Source organism: Neolamprologus brichardi, chromosome 8 (assembly GCF_056152115.1).
Source record: "Neolamprologus brichardi isolate AB-2024 chromosome 8, ASM5615211v1, whole genome shotgun sequence".
NCBI classification, from domain to species: Eukaryota; Metazoa; Chordata; class Actinopteri; order Cichliformes; family Cichlidae; genus Neolamprologus; species Neolamprologus brichardi.
The window spans coordinates 26,523,684-26,542,267 of record NC_142111.1 but is presented as its reverse complement, the minus strand read 5'-3'; the positions used below and the strand labels follow the sequence as shown (position 1 = coordinate 26,542,267).

Below are 18,584 nucleotides of genomic sequence, written 5' to 3'. Positions count from 1 at the left end.
GAAGCATGAAGTGTTCGCAGCATCAGTGCCAGCACAACACTGTCAAATATTCTGTGTCGGGATTGTTGCTCAGCTCAGTTTCAACTTGAAGAGAATCCAAATTAACAAGAGGCGAGTGATGGAGAGATGCTGATAAATAACACAGGATGAAGAGAGAGAGACACAGTGTGCAGACACAGACGAGAGCGAGGAGAGAGGATCTCATTATGATTCTGCCCTGACCTCCTTCATCAGTCTTCATTCCTCCTGTGTGTCCTTGGTATCGCAGCAGTGCTTCTGCTGCAGTACAGCTGCACTCAGTCCTGCTCGCAGCACTTCAGAGGACTTTACACCAGCTTACATTCAATGCTTCAAGTCGTGGATTTGTCCTTTGTCCACCGAAGAGACGTCGAGTCCCCACAAAGTGACCGACAGTTTTATGTCCCCACAACATTGGTAATACAAACGCAAACACACACACACACACACACACACACACACAGGAGGACAGTATTGATGCAGGCTTTGTGACATCATCATGACTGGAGTTTTTTGAGGATGTGGCTACGTGTCAGTTAATGTGACACAAGTGTAGAAAAACTCCCACCTGAACAGTTAATCTCACCAGCCTGCTGAAGCAGCACATGAATCATGTGACCTTAACCTGGACGTTAACCTTTTCACACTTATTTACCATCAGGTGATGAAAACATGAGCGCTGCCCTGGTTACCTTTTTCAGCTCCACAGTAATAGTCCAAGCTTTGCCTTTGTGAGCACAACTCAACTACCTCGCAAGCTAACGGAAGCCATGGTTACCATTGTTTACACCCCCATGCTAACGTTAGCGCAGCACTCAACCAGCAAACAGCAGCGAGGGCACCGGGAGGGCGTCCACGTTGTTGTTGCATCTTTAATAAAGCATGTTTGAAATCTGTACCCAAATCCACCAACATAACCAGCAGCTTACCGGTCCACCATCGGGGTCTCCACTCTGCTCTTAGAGGAGCTCCTGGTGGGTGGACACCACACTGATCCACCGGGCGACCTCATGTGTCACCTTTCCATCACTCGTGACCATGACACACTTAAACTTCCCCCACAGAAATTCATCCTCAAAGCAGAAGCAGTAACGTAAACCTGCTGCTGGAAAAAGTGGATTTAGTATTATATTTATATTGATGATGATGATGATGATGAGAGTGCTGGAAATGATGAATCTGCCTCACAGCAGCGCTGTGCACAGAGTCTTTTACCTGAATTATTCATAAACCTTTATTCTGTAGTAGGGCTGCCACGATTAGTCGACTAGTCACGATTACGTCGACTATCAAAATCGTCGACGACTGATTTAATAGTCGACGCGTCGTTTGAAGCTTTGTAAGATCCCAAAAGACGCAGGAATAAGTAGTAGGATTTAAGAGTGTAATAACGGACTGAAACAGAAGATGGCAGCACTGCATGTACAAGGATGCCAGCTGCTGTTAAACCCCGAAGAAGAAGAAATTCATAGCGCAGCTCAGTTTCCAACAATGGCGGCAGCTAGTAAGTTTTAATATTACTCTTATTATTCTTTCTGGGTCACAAAATAAACGTTTAACATATTTTCAGGCGAGAATGTAGCTGTGTAAACCTCAAATATCTGCTCAGTTTATCAAGACACCACATATTTTCAAAAGCGCTCCGACGTTTTCGGAGACGTCTGTTACCCACTAGCTCGATAGCTAGCCGGGGGCTAGGCTAACTAGAGCCGTGAGAACACCGGACTCCCGGCTTTAAACCCACCGCAGTCTTTCGCTACTCAGGTTAAACATGATATATAAGTCACTTAGATAACTTAAAAATGTTATTGTTTGACTTTTTTTTAGTATTTTATTTGTTCCTGAGTAAATCGGTTTGGCTGAGATTAAAGTTATAGTTTTTACACAGCTGAATAAACGTCAAGCAGACAGCTGATTATCAGAAGTGTGAGATGCTCGAGAATTTACTCCGGTGTCCTGTTATATTTTAGATAGCAAGGAGTTTATTAAACTTCACCGAAACAATCTGCAAATGTCATTAACATTTAATAAACTATCATCTTGTCTTTATTTTTAGTTAGCACATACCTTAAACACTTAAAGCTGTAAGCTAATGATAGTTATATAAGAGCAGATGCTGCTGGTGCAATAAGCTGTACGTTTTAGTCCAATGGATGATGATCTGATTAGTCGACTAATCGCAAAAATAATCGGTGACTAGTCGACTATCAAAATAATCCTTTGTGGCAGCCCTATTCTGTAGATAAAAATAAGAGTGTCTCATAAATGCAGTACTATACAGATGAAGTAAACGGATACACGATGGCGCCCCTCACTGTGAGCCTGAGGCGGTTTGCTCTCTGGCCACAGTGACGGTGACGTCCAGCTGTGAGTGTTTGATGGGAAGCTGTGAGTCAGCTTTCTGCAGCATCTCTTTATTCACATCAGTGATAGCAAACATGTTCTCAGTTTAGAGGTGAGACTTGATGCTGAATAATGTTGTTACTGTGAGTGAAGCACGTGGCCGCGCGGCCTAAAGCGCGGCGAGCCTTCGGGCCGTGCAGATGATCCAGCAGCTGGCCGCTCCAGCCTTTCTGTGGCTCTCAAGCTGAAGTCACAAGCTCCTCAGCGGTCTCGCCTTACCTACCTCGCTCCTCGATAAACACATCAGCTGTTTGATTTCAGGCCTCCAGAAAAGCTCGTGATGCTCAGTTGAGTCGAGCTCGGAGGGACGGTTCTGGTTTTAGCATCAGCACAACGTGAGAGGGAGGCTTCGCTCTGACGCCAGAGTATCTGGCTGTAAACGACTCGTCGGTCTGTGATCTGTCCAACGTGTCTCGTGAAGGAGATCGAGTCGTTTCCTTGTGACAGTGTGCAAAGTGACTTTGATGCGTCTTTATTTATCCCAGTAAAAAGTGTCGTTGAAGGCCAAGAGGGCAAATCTAACAGCTCAGATCTATCAGGATATTTGAGTGATTATAATGCACACTAATGTAGAGTCAGTGATACTTATAAACTGATGGATCAGGAGTGTTCGCAGGTCACTCACAGTCCAACACCAGCATGTGATGGAGGCTCTGTGGGCTCAGGAACACAGCTGTGTGGGTCCTGACGGTGCGACGTGAAGAGAATCGTCTCCTTCCAGAGAACAAAGTTATAAAATCAGAAGTTTTAAAGAGTAATTTAGCTGCTGCTGCTTCTTTAATTTGATCAACACATTTGTGATGTTTTATTTACGTTTTATTTTCTTGTCTAGTAGCACACAGTCACCCTGACTTTTATTTTGAAAGTTCAGTCACTTGTAACCATGTGATCCGTGGTTCGCCTGCCCGCTGCGTCTCATCCCACGCTCAGCTGATCCAGAGCCTGCAGCAGAGTTCAGCCACTTTTAAACTTTTTCATCTATATGAATAATTAGTTTGATTATTTGAGCTGCTGCTGTCTGTTTGCAGCATTTAAAACCGTGACGTTCCTGAGCTCCGAGTGCTGACTCGGTGTTTGCTCTGCATTCCTTTCCAGTTGAAACGAGAGTCTCCTAAACTTAATTAAGATGCAGGAATCATTGAGGCTACACCCTGTGGTCACATGTCTGTGTGTGTGGGAATTACTCACATGCACTCGTGTGTGTGTGTGTGTGTGTGTGTGTGTGTGTTGATACATTTGAGTTATGTATACTGAACTCTTGTCGCTGTGGTTTTATGAACTTCTGCAACCAGAGACACACAAACCTGCGACCTGCTGCACGACTGCACGCTGCAACAGGTCGGAGGTTTGTTTCCCTGCAGCTTCCCGGCCTCTGGATTTGCATGCAGTCTTACCTGTGTGTGTGTGTGTGTGTGTGTGTGTGTGTGTGTGTGTGTGTGAGAGATGGGTGTGGCATACCATTAATGTGTATCTGTGTGCAGGAACAGCAGACTGTTTTTATTAGGGGCGGAGTGCATTTAAGCATCATCTCCACGCCAGCCCAAACACACACACACACACACACACACACACACACACACACACACACACGAGCCGGCGGCGCTGAAGCTGCAGAGCGATCAGCTGCCACATGTTTCAGCTGTTAATCTCTGGCAGGAGTCAGAGCTGCTCCTCTCTGGGTTTTTCCGCTCCCTCAGGGCTGTAATTTAGTTTCTGTGCAGACGCCGCAGCTCGGCTCTCTGCAGGAGGGCGGGGCCTGTCGGCTTCACACCTTCATTATATTTCATCGGGGTACCTGACGTCATTGGTGCTGAGAAACTTCTGGAAATTTGCAGCATGCATCATCACCAAAATGAATGAGACTGTTGTCTTTGTTCAGCAGGTTCAGTCTGGGCTCAGCTGTGGATGCAGCGACGCTGACTGCGATTTAAAACCTGCCAACATGTTTGTTAGCAAGCAAACTTCAGATTAATACTCTTAAACTTAGCTGGTTTATTGTTCGATCCACGTTTATTCAGAGAGTCGGAATCACATCAAGGACTAAACCTGGGATTCCCAAAGTGTAGGCCGGGGACCCCTGATGGGCAGAGAAGGTACTGCAGGTGACCGACAGTAATAACAGTTTGTTGTGGCCTCAAAACATGAATGAACACACAACAAGGAATTGTTCATTTAAATAGTCCTGCAGCACTAACACGTATCTACAGTTAAATCCATTTTTCACTTTGTTTGAAAAAACACACAATAGCTTTTATTTCTAATACAGCGAGCCTTGCAGGTGGAAACATATTAAAAATAAGGATCACAAACTGAGCTCTGCAGATTTTAGAAACTGAATTGTTTGCTAAAAAAACCAAGTTTTGGGCGCTGGTTTATCTTCACGCTGTCAGTGCACGACACACGTGCAGCTCCATGTTTCTGCATGCGCGTCACAGAGGGTGTCATGTCAAGCTAACATGTCAAGCTAACAATGCTAATGCTATAAAAGCAGCCTATCACGTAGCTGCTGTGGAGCAGAGCGAGCAGCAGGAACTCAGACGACCGCTTTCAGCGACTGTTTCTGGAGAGTCAGAGGGAACGGTTGGTGTTATGAATACCAACATATCTGAGGGCTCAGCGGGGGCCAGGAGGGGGGGGGAGGCTAAAAATACACGTTTGGAGTAAACATGCGTCCAACTCACCTCCATCAGGACTGAACTCACATCGAGGCTCAGAGACGTTTTCCTTTAACGTCGCCGTTCAAACCTGCAGCCTGACAGCTCTGCTGCACCACAGACAGTCCCAGTATCTTAAAACACATTTTTACTGATTGGCTTTCAACACCACATGAGTTACCATCTATCCACCCAGTCATCTGCTTCCACGTATTTGTTATCGATCTTATTTCTTACTGTGTAATTTTTTACTTGTTTTAAATCTTTGTGCAGCACTTTGGCCAACATTATGTTATTAAATGTGCTTTATGAATAAAGTTCCACAGCACAGCTCCACAGTGTCACTCAAGCCTATAAAGTTCAATCCCTGAACCTTCTGTAGTGATTCTTCCTCGGAAACTTTCTTTAAACCAGGAGAAAAATTTGCTCTTCATGGTAAACTGAATATGGTGACCTCATGGAGGCGGGCTTTCCTTTACCATCAGAGGGATCATGTGATCACCCACTGTGGGCTACCAGCCTTTTTTTATACCAGTGAGCTCACCAAAGTCTCCCAGGCTGCTGCAGCTCTGCTCAGTGAGGAGCGCCTGCAGACGCTGCGCTGAGAGCTGCTTTGCTGTGGTTCAGAGAAACCGCAGCAAACGGGCGTTTGAAAGGTTTTCCAGTAAAGGTCCTTCGTAGCTCTAAATGGAAGCGTTCTCTGAACTGGTTCTTGCTTTGTGTGTTAACAAAGCTGCAGCCTGTCTGTCTGCACTGAAACAGAATAAGCTGCAAAGTGCACGTGAAGCTAACCGAGGGAACCTCGCAGGACTCGTCTGACTCCACGTGTCCAAACATCGCTGCTGAAATTTGTCTTTTTTGTTTTTCTTTGGAAAAGAAAAAATCAAATTTCATCACTCAGAGTTTTAAGAATAGTTTTCAGTTGACGTTTCTGAGGTCGTGACCTTTAACATCCTCTTTTCCTGTCTTCTATCCAGATCCTCTGACTCTGTGTCTCCATGGTGAAGTGGGCGGGGTTTGATGTCAGCCCCTCATCTCGTCGACCCTCCCGCCATGCCCACCATGGTCTCTAGGTTGCCCAAGTTTGGTTCTCGGCCCAGATCTCAGACGGCTCCCGCCGCCACCGCCGCTGTCAGCACCAGCGCTGCTGCTGCTGCCAGCGCCGGGACTCGCCTCACCAACGGGTTCTACCACCACCCTGGACCATCAGGGGGCAACGGCGCCCTAACGGCGCCCCCGTCCTCGGCTAAACAGAATGGATTTATCCGAGTGCCGAGTTCGATTTCTGTGAAATTGAGGAAAGAAAATGGATTGATGGTGGACGGCGGCGGTGATGGGGAGAGGGCGTGGAGCCGGGGGAATGGCGGGCGGAATCGCAGCAGCGTCCAGCAGTTTTACTCCCAGCGTGACGCCAAAAAAGCAGCCTCTGTGGAAAAGGGGCGTGGCTTTGGCCAGCCCGTGCCATCATCATCATCGCCGTCTCCACAGTCCAGCCCCGGCACGCTTCCTGCTTCCAAAATCAGATCCAACAAACTGAGTCCATCAGGGCCGACCAACGGCGCCAAACACGCCCTGAACGGCGTTTCGGGGCCCAAACCGCGGCCCGGACCCGGCAGCTCTCTGAGACGGCCTCAGAGTTTCCTCTCTCGCGCCGGCGGTTCTGGTCCCGGATCTCGAGCTGGTTCCCCGTTCCAGAAGAAGACTCCAGCCAACCGCTCGTACTCCAGCGACAGCCTCGGCTCCGCGGTCTCCGTCCGGCTCACTGAAGACGATCGCTTTCGCTCACGGAGCCTCACCCAGGTCCGACGGCAGCCCTCCCCCACCCTCACCCCTTCCTCCGCCTCCTCCTCGTCCCTCTCTCAGTCCCCCTCCACCAGCAGGGCTCCACCTAAAGGCAGCCTGCTGAAACCACCTGTTAGCAGCCAGGCAGGTAGAGGCGGAGCCAGTGTTGGTTCTGCTGCTGCAGCGAGGACGGGGGTCCCCTCCCTCCTGCCTCCGTCTGCCTTAAAGAAACCCCTCCTACCCAGCCTGGGCCCCACCTCCAGGCCCAGTGGCATCAGCTACAAGATGTCACGCCCAACACTCATCAAGCAGTCCCGCCCACTGCGAGCGACGACAGCCAATCAGTGTGTAGACGTCCAAGGACTGAGCAGACGGAAGGACTCTGTAGAGACGCCTTCGACGACAGAAAACAGCCCAGGTTCAGCTTTTAACTCTTTATTTTACGCACAGCTTTTTATTTTTGTCTGTTTGTAGTTTCTCTCTAACAGCTGCTCGTCCTCCTCCAGGAAACACTCCAGAGGCTCCGGACGAGCTGCCGGCATCCCAGGGAGAGGTGTCGATTTTAGGGGAGACGCTGGAGGACATGTCCCTGTCTTCCACCTCCTCTCTGGATAGAAACGACACCAGTCAGGAGTACATGGACGACTTTGACAACCTCGGTGAGATCAGATTTCTTATTTTCTACAGATGTCAGTAAATAATATCCGACTTCACGGCGACGCTCGTCTGCTGTTTGCAGGAAACGGAGGCGTCGGCATCCTGCTGCTCTCCTCCAAAAATGAGGAAGACGACTCCGGGCTCGACCAATCGTGCGCCAGGTTTGATGACGACAAGGTGGTCGCTAATTGTGTCACCAAGGCGACCGGGCTGTGTTTTCTGGATGACGGTATCGACTGGAGCGGCGTGAGACTCACAGGTGAGTTTCATGAGGAGCAGGTGGGAGGAGAAAACGTGTCGAGACGACTGCTTAAAAAAATAATGCTGCTTGTGTTCAGGTGAACGGGGAGACCATCAGCTGACCCGAATCTCCCGCCGGAGACGGTCCAGTCAGCTGGACTACCACGAGCAGGTACCGCCATTAAACCCATACAAAGAACTTTCTATCCGCCAATCAGAAGGAACTATCAGTGCTCACTGCCCACAGCAGCAGCTAATGCTGTGGCTTAGCCTGTGCTAGCGGCCATATTTCTTGTAGTTTTGGGCCAACACTTCCTGTTACATTTGCCAGATTTTGTTTTTTAATTAGAGAAATCAATAAAAGCCAGTAGGCTGCTTCATTTAATGAAAAAATAGAGTCTAACAGCACAAACACAGTCCGGAGGTCCAGTTCAGGGACTCCAGTTAGCTGAGGTGAAGCTAGCAGACAGCTAGCAGCTACAGCCGCCTGTGTCACCGTCCACCTGTCAGTCAAAGAGGCCACGCCCCTAATAATGCTGACTTTAAGCCTTAATACAGTTTAAAAAGGTTGTGAAAACAGTTGATATGAAGAGTTTCTGTATGAGGCCGTCAGCAGGTTTGTTTCTGCTGTAGAGCTTTAACACTGAGTCAGCCTCTAGTGGACATTAGAGGAACTGCAGGTGTTGATATCAGCACAGCAGGATGCTGCTTGGCCTCACCCTGCCTTCAGCCTCACCTCATAGACCTACTTCAGATATTTAGCCTCTTAAATTGTCACAGTTTCCTCCATTTTTCAAACCTTAAACCCATTTCCAGAAACATGACATAATCTTTGAGTCATACCTGACTCACAGCTCAGCTGCAGCAGGTGAAAGCAGCCCCACACGTGGACAGTTAACAGGCAGGGTGTAGACGTGGTTTCTGTCCCTGAAAGCCGGGCGAGGCGGGACGCTGTTGGGAAAGACAGAGGAGGACGTCTGTCCTGCTCTTATCTGCAGTCGTGAACGTTTAATAAAAGCTGAAAAACTCCACGTGGTCTGAATCAAACATGTCCGTCCCCTCTGCAGGGCGGCTCGTCCCTGGACCTGTCCCCCTCCGACAGCTGTGGGTCCGGGGGCACCTACATGTGGGACGAGGAGGGTCTGGAGCCCCTGGGGGGCGTCGCCACAACCGCGTCCATTCACACCAGCAGCAACACCACCCACCACATCGGGAGCTTCGACTCTGACCTCAACAGCATCGTAAGGACAAACCTGCAGCTCACACACTTCCTCCAGGCTGGTTTGTAGTTTGGATGATTTCGTGGCAGCGCAGCAGAGAAATGACAAAGAGGAGCGTTTAACATTCAGGAGGCGTCTGCTGTGCTGCTCCACTTCATTCAGAAAGCTGCGGCTGAGCTTTGCTTCCACAGAGACGGCACAATGGAGGCGCTTCATCGTGACGGAGTCACGTGTCAGATTAGCACAAAGTTTTTTAAAGTCTGAGCTCGAGGCCTCTCAGTGGAGCTCAAAAAACAGCTTCACTCCGGCTGATCTTATGTTTTGATTTCATTGATTTGAAATGTCCAAAGTTTAGTCAGAGTCAAACTGAAAATCAGACATTGTTAATCTCACGATGAACGCCCGTGTCACGTTTCAGCTCATCTAAGTCTGCAGGAAGTCCTCTGGCTCCCTCTTGTGTCCACTCTGTGAATTACACTCAGGGCAGATCAGATGTCCTGTTCTTCTTCTTGTTCTGCCCTTTTTTCATTTCTCTTCCATAATTTCTCTTTACTTCTTCATTACATCATGTTGTTGTTGTTCCTTTTATTCTTTGTACTCCTCTTTAGTCCTCACTCCACCTTTCTTCTTTTTCTGATTCTTCTTCTACAGTTGAAGCGATGTTAAAGGTTCCCTCACTGTTTATACTCCCTTAAATCCAGCTGCGGTTTCTGTATTTGTGGTCAGGAGTTTATTTTTTACTCCTTAGTGATACGTTCAGTGTTCAGCATCTCTCTCTCTTGACCTTCCTCATGCATCCTTTCTATTTTTGAACAATATCAGACATTTTTTCAGTAAAGTTTGTCTCCAGCTTCTAGTGTCCACTGAAACTTTACAGACACTGATGTTCATGAGATGATGAGAGAAGCTGGAAGCTCCCGGTTTTCCAGTTTTCCAGTTTTAAGAGCATCTCTGCTAAAGTCCGTGCGGATGTTGCATAATTTGTCCACCAGAGGGCACTCTGCAACCTCCCTGATGGAAACACAACAACCAGCTGAAATAAATGAATAAATAAACTGGCACAGGAAACAGGAAATCAGTTTAAACATCCTGTATCTGTGCGGCTTAAACGCCACCCGGTCATTCTGCTGGTTGCACTTCGTTAGCATCAGAGTGTTTACTGTGAGCTACAGCTGCCATAAACGACTAATGTTTCCGTCTTTATCAGACATGAAGTGAGCATCTGGGTGGTGTTACACAAAGCTGACAACAGTCAAAGGGATTCAGATGTGTTAAACTGCTTCGAGCCGTGGCTTCATGTACGCCGTGAGGCAGGATGTCCGCTCTGTAAAGTTAATCTCCATCCTGAATGATGCTGAGAGGCTGTTAATGAGCTCCCCGTCTCAATGTGCCCTCTGCGTTAATGAGCCGTGGGCCTAACGAGTGATTGATCGCAATGAGCTGAGGGTCTTAATGATGTGAGGACATTAACGAGCTCTGGACTGATGGCTCAAGCCTTTCTCGTCTTTAAGCTTTAACCTGATTGTCTTCTGTTTGTTGGTGGATGTGAAACTGAAATTATCATTAGAAATGTTTGACACGACCACCAGGGGTCAGTGTTGTCTCAGGGGAAAGCTTTGCTCTGTGTTTGTTTTAAGAGACGGGTCAGGACAACAACGAGGTTTCTGTGTTTGCATCCGTTCAGCGACCCGAGCGAGGACAGAAAAAGAGGAGTAACGATGATCAGAGGGGGCGTGGCACGAGGAGAGTTTAAGAAATGTTATCAAACAAAACTAAAATTTTTAACCACTTTTTATTCCACAATAAAAGCCATAAACAGAATTGGCAGATAAGAAGTTGCTTCCTGTTTAGGCAACGTATTTCAGCTTTATGATGTTTTTATTACAACATGCTGACGTCGGCCTTTTGATGTCACTGTGATGTCAGAGGGCATCTTCTTCATGTTCTTCCTGTTTCCTCCTGTAGAGGGCAGTGCTCGTTATTACATCTTTAGGTTGAACCTTCTCATGATTTATTGATTATAAAATCAGTACATACACATGTTGTGTTGTGTTGGACTCGGTTAGCGTTTAAATGATTGTTTCATGCGTAACGACGTTACTTTAGCTTCTGTGCTCACAGCTCTATGAAATATCCTGAAGTCTAAATCAGTGATTTAGTTTCTGGCTGATACGTGTTTTTGTGAATGATGTGGGCAGAAGAATGAGAGAGAAGGAGAAGAAGGGCAAGAGGAGGAAGGTCAAGTGACAGGATGGAAGTAGGAGAGGAAGAGGTGAAGATGACAAAGAGGAAAGAGATGAGGGAGCAGGAGGAGATTAGGAGGCGGTGCGTTGATGTGGATGACTGCTCTCAGCCACCAGGGTGTGCGTGTGTGTGTGTGGCAAGGTGTTTCTGCACAGTGTACCAGGGGCACGGAGAAAAGTTGTCGTACCATAGGCACGAGGAGTGTGTGTGTGTGTGCGTGCATCTGCGCGTGTGTGTGTGTTATTTTCCTCTCGGGTCACTCAGGTGTGACTGAGCTTTTCGAGGCAGAAAAACAAACCGTAGGTAAACTCTGACTCTTCGTCCTCGTCTTCGTTTCATTCAAGGATGAATTTTGATGTTTGCTTGTGAAAAACTTTAACTCTGTTAAGACGTTAGTGTTGGCGAGTTTTCACCTCTGACACAGTTTGAAGCCGTTTGACTACAAACGAGTCCTGTAACTTTTGCTGTGGTTATCGCTGCAGATCATCTTCACAGGCATGATGCAGGAGCCTCTGTGTCGTAGCTACAGGCTAACTGCATGTGTCATCGGGAATGCTGAGCACATGCAGGCAGATGCTTCTGCATGAAGCAGCCTTCGAACTCTTGCACAGACGGTCTGTGCCTTTTGTCGGCCTTTGTGCTGGAGCTGCTTCGTCACAGGGAGGAAATGAATTGCTGTTGATTTTTTTTCTGGTCTTTGTGTTTCTTCGAGGTCGGCGGTCTGTGCAGCACGGCTCTTTGTCTGATCACCTTGTGCAAAACTAGAATCAAATAGAGAATTATTCAATAAATGTTCTTTTCCCTCTAACGCACAAATATCGAGATACTATCAAGTTTTCCGACCGCTGTCCTGGACGATAGAATGATCGTCTGCTGCTGTTTTCTGATGACGCTCGTTTATTTTTTCAGAATAACTTTAAAAACACGGTCAGCATGCGTCCTACTGTGAATGAACGGAGCTCAAAGCTGATCCTTAACCTGTAGCCTGCAGATGTCCTGTGACATGTTGACATGTTACACAATACAAGGTAAAACCTACTGTTCAGGTTTAACTGATAGATATGATTGATTAGTTATAGATATTTATCCTCAGCTCATTTCGACAGCAGTCAGAGAACATTTCTTTGTTTTAAAGTGATGCAGCGTTTCTTGAAGCTAACAGTTTTGTTTACCCAGACTTCCTCATGGCTCTGCTGCATGAAACTCTTTAGCTGCGTGGATTTGTGAGTGGTCGTGTTGTTGTCGTTAACCAGCTGCAGTAGCAGGTGACCCAATGATGTGAAAGCCGCTCGCTCAGTGAGTCGTGCTTGTATCAGATTTTATCAGCTGATGTACACACTAACAGCAGAATCTGCTGAGTTTGGGTTTGAGGAACGGAAATCAGGGAAGCAGTGCTCCAGATTTCCAAATATGTGTTTTCTTTATTTACAAGATAAGAAAACGGAGACGTCTCGGTGTTCTGTCTTTATCTCCTTTTAAGGTTTCTTTTCCAAAATAAAGGACAGGAAGCTGTAACTGTTCAGTCGGGATAGGTTTGGACCTAAACAACACTTCACTGAGTGGATCCGTACTCTCATCTTTCCTGTGTGGTGCTCCGTGGAAAGGAGCATTTGTATTTCCAGCTCTGGATGCTCTCGTTCGCTGTCTGCACGCCGACGTTAGAAGTTCCTGAAACATTTTCTGCTCATTGAGTTTAGCTTGGTGTGTTTTCTTGGAGTCGGCTTATTAAAGACCGCGTGTCTCTGTCGTACGCTGTCTTTCAGGGCATCCTGAACAACCTGGACTCGTGCGATCTGGCTGATGATGATCTCATGCTGGACGCAGACTTCCCAGAGGATGGCTCTCTGCACAGCGGTATGTCTGAACATGTGCAGATATCACTGATACCTGTAAAGTGAAATGATGGATCCCAGTAAAGACGTAAAGTTAAATTTTATTCATACAGCGCCAAATAACATCAAAAGTCACCTCAAGGAGCTTTATATTGTAAGGTAGACGCTACAATAATAGATACAGAGAAAAACCCAACAATCATATGACCCCCTATGAGCAGCACTTTGGCGACAGTGGGAAGGAAAAACTCCCTTTTAACAGGAAGAAACCTCCAGCAGAACCAGGCTCAGGGAGGGGCGGGGCCATCTGCTGTGATTGGTTGGGGTGAGAGAAGGAAGACAGGATAAAGACATGCTGTGGAAGAGAGACAGAGATTAATAACAGATATGATTCAACACAGAGAGGTCTGTTAATACATAGTGAGTGAGAAAGGAGAAACTCAATGCATCATGGGAATCCCCCGGCAGCCTACATCTATTGCAGCATAACTAAGGGAGGATTCAGGGTCACCTGGTCCAGCCCTAACTATATGCTTTAGCAAAAAGGAAAGTTTGAAGCCTAATCTTGAAAGTAGAGATAGTGTCTGTCTCCTGAATCCAAACTGGAAGCTGGTTCCACAGAAGAGGGGCCTGAAAACTGAAGGCTCTCCCTCCCATTCTACTTTTAAATACTCTAGGAACAACAAGTAGGCCTGCAGAGCGAGAGCGAAGTGCTCTAATAGGGTGATATGGTACTACAAGGTCATTAAGATAAGATGGGGCCTGATTATTTAAGACCTTGTATGTGAGGAGCAGGATTTTGAATTCTGGATTTAACAGGAAGCCAATGAAGGGAAGCCAAAACAGGAGAAATCTGCTCTCTCTTTCTAGTCCCTGTCAGGACTCTTGCTGCAGCATTTTGGATTAACTGAAGGCTTTTCAGGGAGTTTTTAGGACTTCCTGATAATAATGAATTGCAGTAGTCCAGCCTGGAAGTAATAAATGCATGAACTAGTTTTTCAGCGTCACTCTGAGACAGGATATTTCTAACTTTAGAGATGTTGCACAAATGGAAGAAAGCAGTCTTACATATTTGTTTAATATGTGTGTTGAAGGACATGTCCTGGTCAAAAATGACTCCAAGGTTCCTCACAGTGTTACTGGAGGCCAAGGTAATGCCATCCAGAGTAAGAATCTGCTTAGATACCATATTTCTAAGATTTTCAGGGCCGAGTACAATAACCTCAGTTTGATCTGAGTTAAGAAGCAGAAAGTTAGCGGCCATCCAAGTCTTTATGTCTTTAAGACATTCCTGCAGTTTAACTCATTGGTGTGTGTTATCTGGCTTCATGGACAGATAGAGCTGGGTGTCATCTGCATAGCAGTGTAAATGTATGCTATGTCTTCTAATGATGCTGCCTAGGGGAAGCATGTATAATGTAAACAGAATTGGTCCTAGCACTGAACCCTGTGGAACTCCATAATTAACCTCAGTGTGTGAAGAGGACTCTCCATTTACATGCACAAATTGGAGTCTATTAGATAGACCAGATAGATATGATACAAACCACTGCAGCACAGTACCTGTAACACCTACAGCATGTTCTAATCGCTCTAATAGGATATTATGGTCAACAGTATCGAACGCTGCACTAAGGTCAAGAAGGACAAGCACAGAGATGAGTCCACTGTCAGAGGCCATAAGAAGATCATTTGTAACCTTCACTAAAGCTGTTTCTGTGCTGTGATGAACTCTGAAACCTGACTGAAACTCTTCAAATAAACCATTCCTCTGCAGATGATCTGTTAGCTGTTTGACAACTACTCTTTCAAGGATTTTTGATATAAAGGAAGGTTGGAGATTGGCCTATAATTAGCTATGATGGGTCTAGAGATGCTTTTTGAGTAAAGGTTTAACATAGCTGATAATTAGAGATAGGTTGATCCTATTTAAGATTGAAGCATTAGTATAGCTAATAATAATAATAATAATAATAGCTGCTCTGCTCTGTGTTGGTACAGGGCATTGAAGATGATAACAGTGGGTGGATTATATTCTTAAACATAGTTACAGCGCTTTCAGAAAGACATCTACTTTGATAAAGTCCACTCTCCACTGCTGTGTAATCAATTATTGTAAATGTAAATGTTATCAGGAAATGATCAGACAGGAGAGGGTTTTCAGGAAACACTGTTAAATGTTCAGTTTCTATGCCATATGTTAAAACAAGATCTAGAGTGTGATTAAAGTGGTGGGTGGGTTCTGTTACATTTTGAGAGAAGCCAGTTGAGTCTAATAACAGATTAAATGCCATGTTGAGGCTGTCATTTTTAGCATCTACATCGATGTTAAAATCACCCACAATAATTATTTTATCTGAGCTCAGAACTAAATCAGATATAAAGTCTGAGAAATCAGACAGAAACTCTGTGTAAGGCCCAGGTGGACGATAGATGATAACAAGTAAGACTGGTTTCTGAGTTTCACAGTTGGGGTGGACGAGGCTAAGCATCAGGCTTTCAAATGAATTAAAAGTCTGTCTGGGTCTTTGGTTGATTAATAGGCTGGTGTGAAAAATTGCTGCCACACCTCCCCCTCGACCTGCGGGGCTGTGGTTTAGCCAAAAGATGCTAACAGCAAGACAACAAAATTCAGCTGAGACTGCAAAGTGAACTCAGATGTGTAGTTTAGACTTTAGATGTTTTATTCTGCAGCATAAAATTCACCAGTTTAACTGACTGAAGGTTTTCTCAGAGACCAGTTTGCTAACAGCTGCTGGACACTTGGGATCATCATGCTGGGGGCGGGGCTTAGTGCTGGCGTCATTTAAAAAGTATTGTAAAGGGAACCAGAGTGATACAAGCTTTCAGGATGCCCTACAAAAATAATCATCCTCCGTTTGGAGTTAAATCCTTACTGGTTGTCATGGTGATCTGCACGTCGCGTCAGTGCGAGCAGCAGGATCTGTGCAGGGCTCAAAAGCTTCACCGGTGACCACAGCGCCGCGTCTTCGGTCAGTGTTGACTCTTGTTTGATTTTTCGGCTGCAGACGGAGACGGGCTGTCCCACATGGCTCAGTGGAGGAAGAGGCAGCTCTGCTGGGGGACGCAGGACGTCCACAACGACAACGAAGGGTGAGCGGAGCTCGTTTGTGTATCAGCTCAATTTATTTGATTTTATGTTTTTTTTGTGTCTGCGTACCTCATTGTTTTTGATATTTGTAAATTCTGATTATTTTAATCTTTTCTTTTAATTTCTCGTCATTTAAACACAACTTTTAGTGGATTTTATAGTTGTTTTAAATGGAAATGATGCCCTGGGGCACAAAAGATTTAACCCATAGAAGTACTGAGATTATCAGTATCAGCCTGATTACGTTGTTATTACGTTGCAAATGGCCCGCGGGCCGCGAGTTTGAGACCCCCGCTCTACACTGTTCATACAGCCATGATGGGACAAACTGAGGCTGCTGTAATGTTCTGACGATCATCACTAAACCTCGTGCATCGTTTGTCTTTCTCTTCTAGCCTCAGCGATTTTCAGAGCTACAAGCTCACCGAGGATCCTGGGAATAAGAGGACGGACTCAAACAGGGACGGCGAGCTCGTCCTGGACCTCTGTCCTCCTACGAGGTGATTCAGCACATCCTCAGTTTCTGTCCTCAAACCTCAAAGTTCCCATCTGTAGCTTCAGCAGCATGTTTTCTTAGTTATCTGATGATGAACCTGGCCTCATGTTGATCTCATGTGGCATGTCCTGAGGCGGGGCCTGAGCTAGCCCTGAAACCTGATTGGCTCTGTCGTGTATCCTCTGCCTTAAATGAAATGTGTGAAAAAGTGTTTTTTGCATGTGTAAACGTCTGAGGTGCGTTCAGAGTTCAGCATAGGCTCTGATATTTGTGTCAGACGTGTGTGACCTCTGACCTCCCCCCTCCCCTTAGCTCCACCTCCCCGTCTCCCGGTACTCCCAGTCTGGGTCTGGATGTGGAGGAGCTGGCTGAAGACTGCTCGGCTGTCAGGTGTCAGCTGGAGTACCTGCAGAGGTTACTGCTGCAGGTGAGCTGTGGGCCGGTGTACTGGTCCAGCTTTCATCTGTAACATCGGCTTGTTTACTGTTTGTTGTTGTTGCTGCGTTTGTGATCAGGAGGACGACGGCGATGACGACACTCTGACCACAGACACTCTGAGTCCCGAGGCCAACGACTCTTCGCATAGCTCCGACTCACAGGTCGGCGCCTTTCAGGCTTTTCTTCTCTTCTTCTATCGTCTCTTCTGTTTTCCTGTATTTCCCAGAATGCCTCTGCTCAGCCGCCGTGTGTGTGTGTGTGTGTGTGTGCGTGCGTGTGTGTGTGTGCGCGTGCAGGTCCAGGCTCTCCTGCAGGAGGTGCAGCAGCTCAGAGAGGAGCTGCGGAGCCGTGACCGAACCATCGCACAGCTCACCCAGCAGCTGGTGGGTGTCCCGCCCTCTTCCTGTCTGAGCCAATCCAAACTCGTTATTTCCATCAGCGGCTGAGAACTGTCCCGACCAAAGGGTTTACATTTTATTCACTTTCATTTCATTTATCCTTTTAAAAACAATAATAATAATAATTAATATTATGATAATAAAATATGTTTTAGTTAAGTTAAAATGACATTAAATGTCGTCTGTTTTGGCAAATTAATAAAAATTGAAAATATATTTGATGCGAGAGGTTCTGACTAAAGCATCTTAATAAACATCCATGACGCCTGTCACACCACTGAGTGCTCAGCATTAAAGAGCAGCTGGAGACTTTGTTTCAGTTTATTCATCATAATGTATCAAACACATGCTTTTAGGTTTCAGTCTTTCTGAGCTCTGATGTTTCTGTTTGTCAGGTTTGATTAACTGAATTTTTCTTGTTATGAAATCATCAAACTTTGACATGATCGATGAATCTGTGTTGATCAGTGTGACTGATGTGGGACGATCGAAGATGTCCAAGTGTTCATAAGGTGTGTGTGTGTGTGTGTGTGTGTGTAGACTGTTCCCATGGTGACCACCAGGTGTCGCTGCCATGAGATGACGGAAAAGACGGATCAGCAAACCCAGACGAGTGTGACGGAGAGAGAGAGCGCAGGCTGGACGCTGTGGAGAGAGCGCACGGTGAGCGTGCACACACACAGACACACACACACAGACACACACAGACACACACACAAACACACAGACACACACAGACAGACACACACAGACAGACACACAGACAGACACACACAGACACAAACACACAGACACACACAGACACAAACACACAGACACACACAAACACAGACACACACAGACAGACACACAGACAGACACACACAGACACACACACACACACACAGACACACACACACACACACACACAGACAGACACACAGACAGACACACAGACACACACAGACACACACACACACACACACACACACACAGACACACACAGACACACACACAGACACACACACAGACACACACACACAGACACACACAGACACACACAGACAGACACACAGACAGACACAGACACACACAGACAGACACACAGACA

The 18,584-nt window shown here is 46.4% G+C and overlaps 1 protein-coding gene across 4 annotated transcripts in view; it reads left to right on the top strand.

The window, feature by feature from the left end:
• LOC102792175 (serine-rich coiled-coil domain-containing protein 2-like) overlaps positions 1-18,584 on the top strand; it is a 51,073-nt gene that overhangs the window by 11,795 nt on the left and 20,694 nt on the right. For 3 of the 4 annotated variants that reach the window (XM_087844981.1, XM_087844983.1, XM_087844984.1), the window contains exons 2-13: positions 6,053-7,275; positions 7,364-7,516; positions 7,597-7,773; positions 7,853-7,926; positions 8,822-8,995; positions 12,982-13,072; positions 16,080-16,164; positions 16,558-16,662; positions 16,971-17,085; positions 17,174-17,257; positions 17,393-17,479; positions 18,035-18,157. In XM_087844981.1, the coding sequence (XP_087701107.1) occupies positions 6,096-7,275; positions 7,364-7,516; positions 7,597-7,773; positions 7,853-7,926; positions 8,822-8,995; positions 12,982-13,072; positions 16,080-16,164; positions 16,558-16,662; positions 16,971-17,085; positions 17,174-17,257; positions 17,393-17,479; positions 18,035-18,157 (2,448 nt within the window). In that variant the 5' untranslated portion in view covers positions 6,053-6,095. The remainder of the gene's footprint in view (positions 1-6,052; positions 7,276-7,363; positions 7,517-7,596; positions 7,774-7,852; positions 7,927-8,821; positions 8,996-12,981; positions 13,073-16,079; positions 16,165-16,557; positions 16,663-16,970; positions 17,086-17,173; positions 17,258-17,392; positions 17,480-18,034; positions 18,158-18,584) is intronic. The other variant, XM_087844982.1, reaches the window with a different exon arrangement.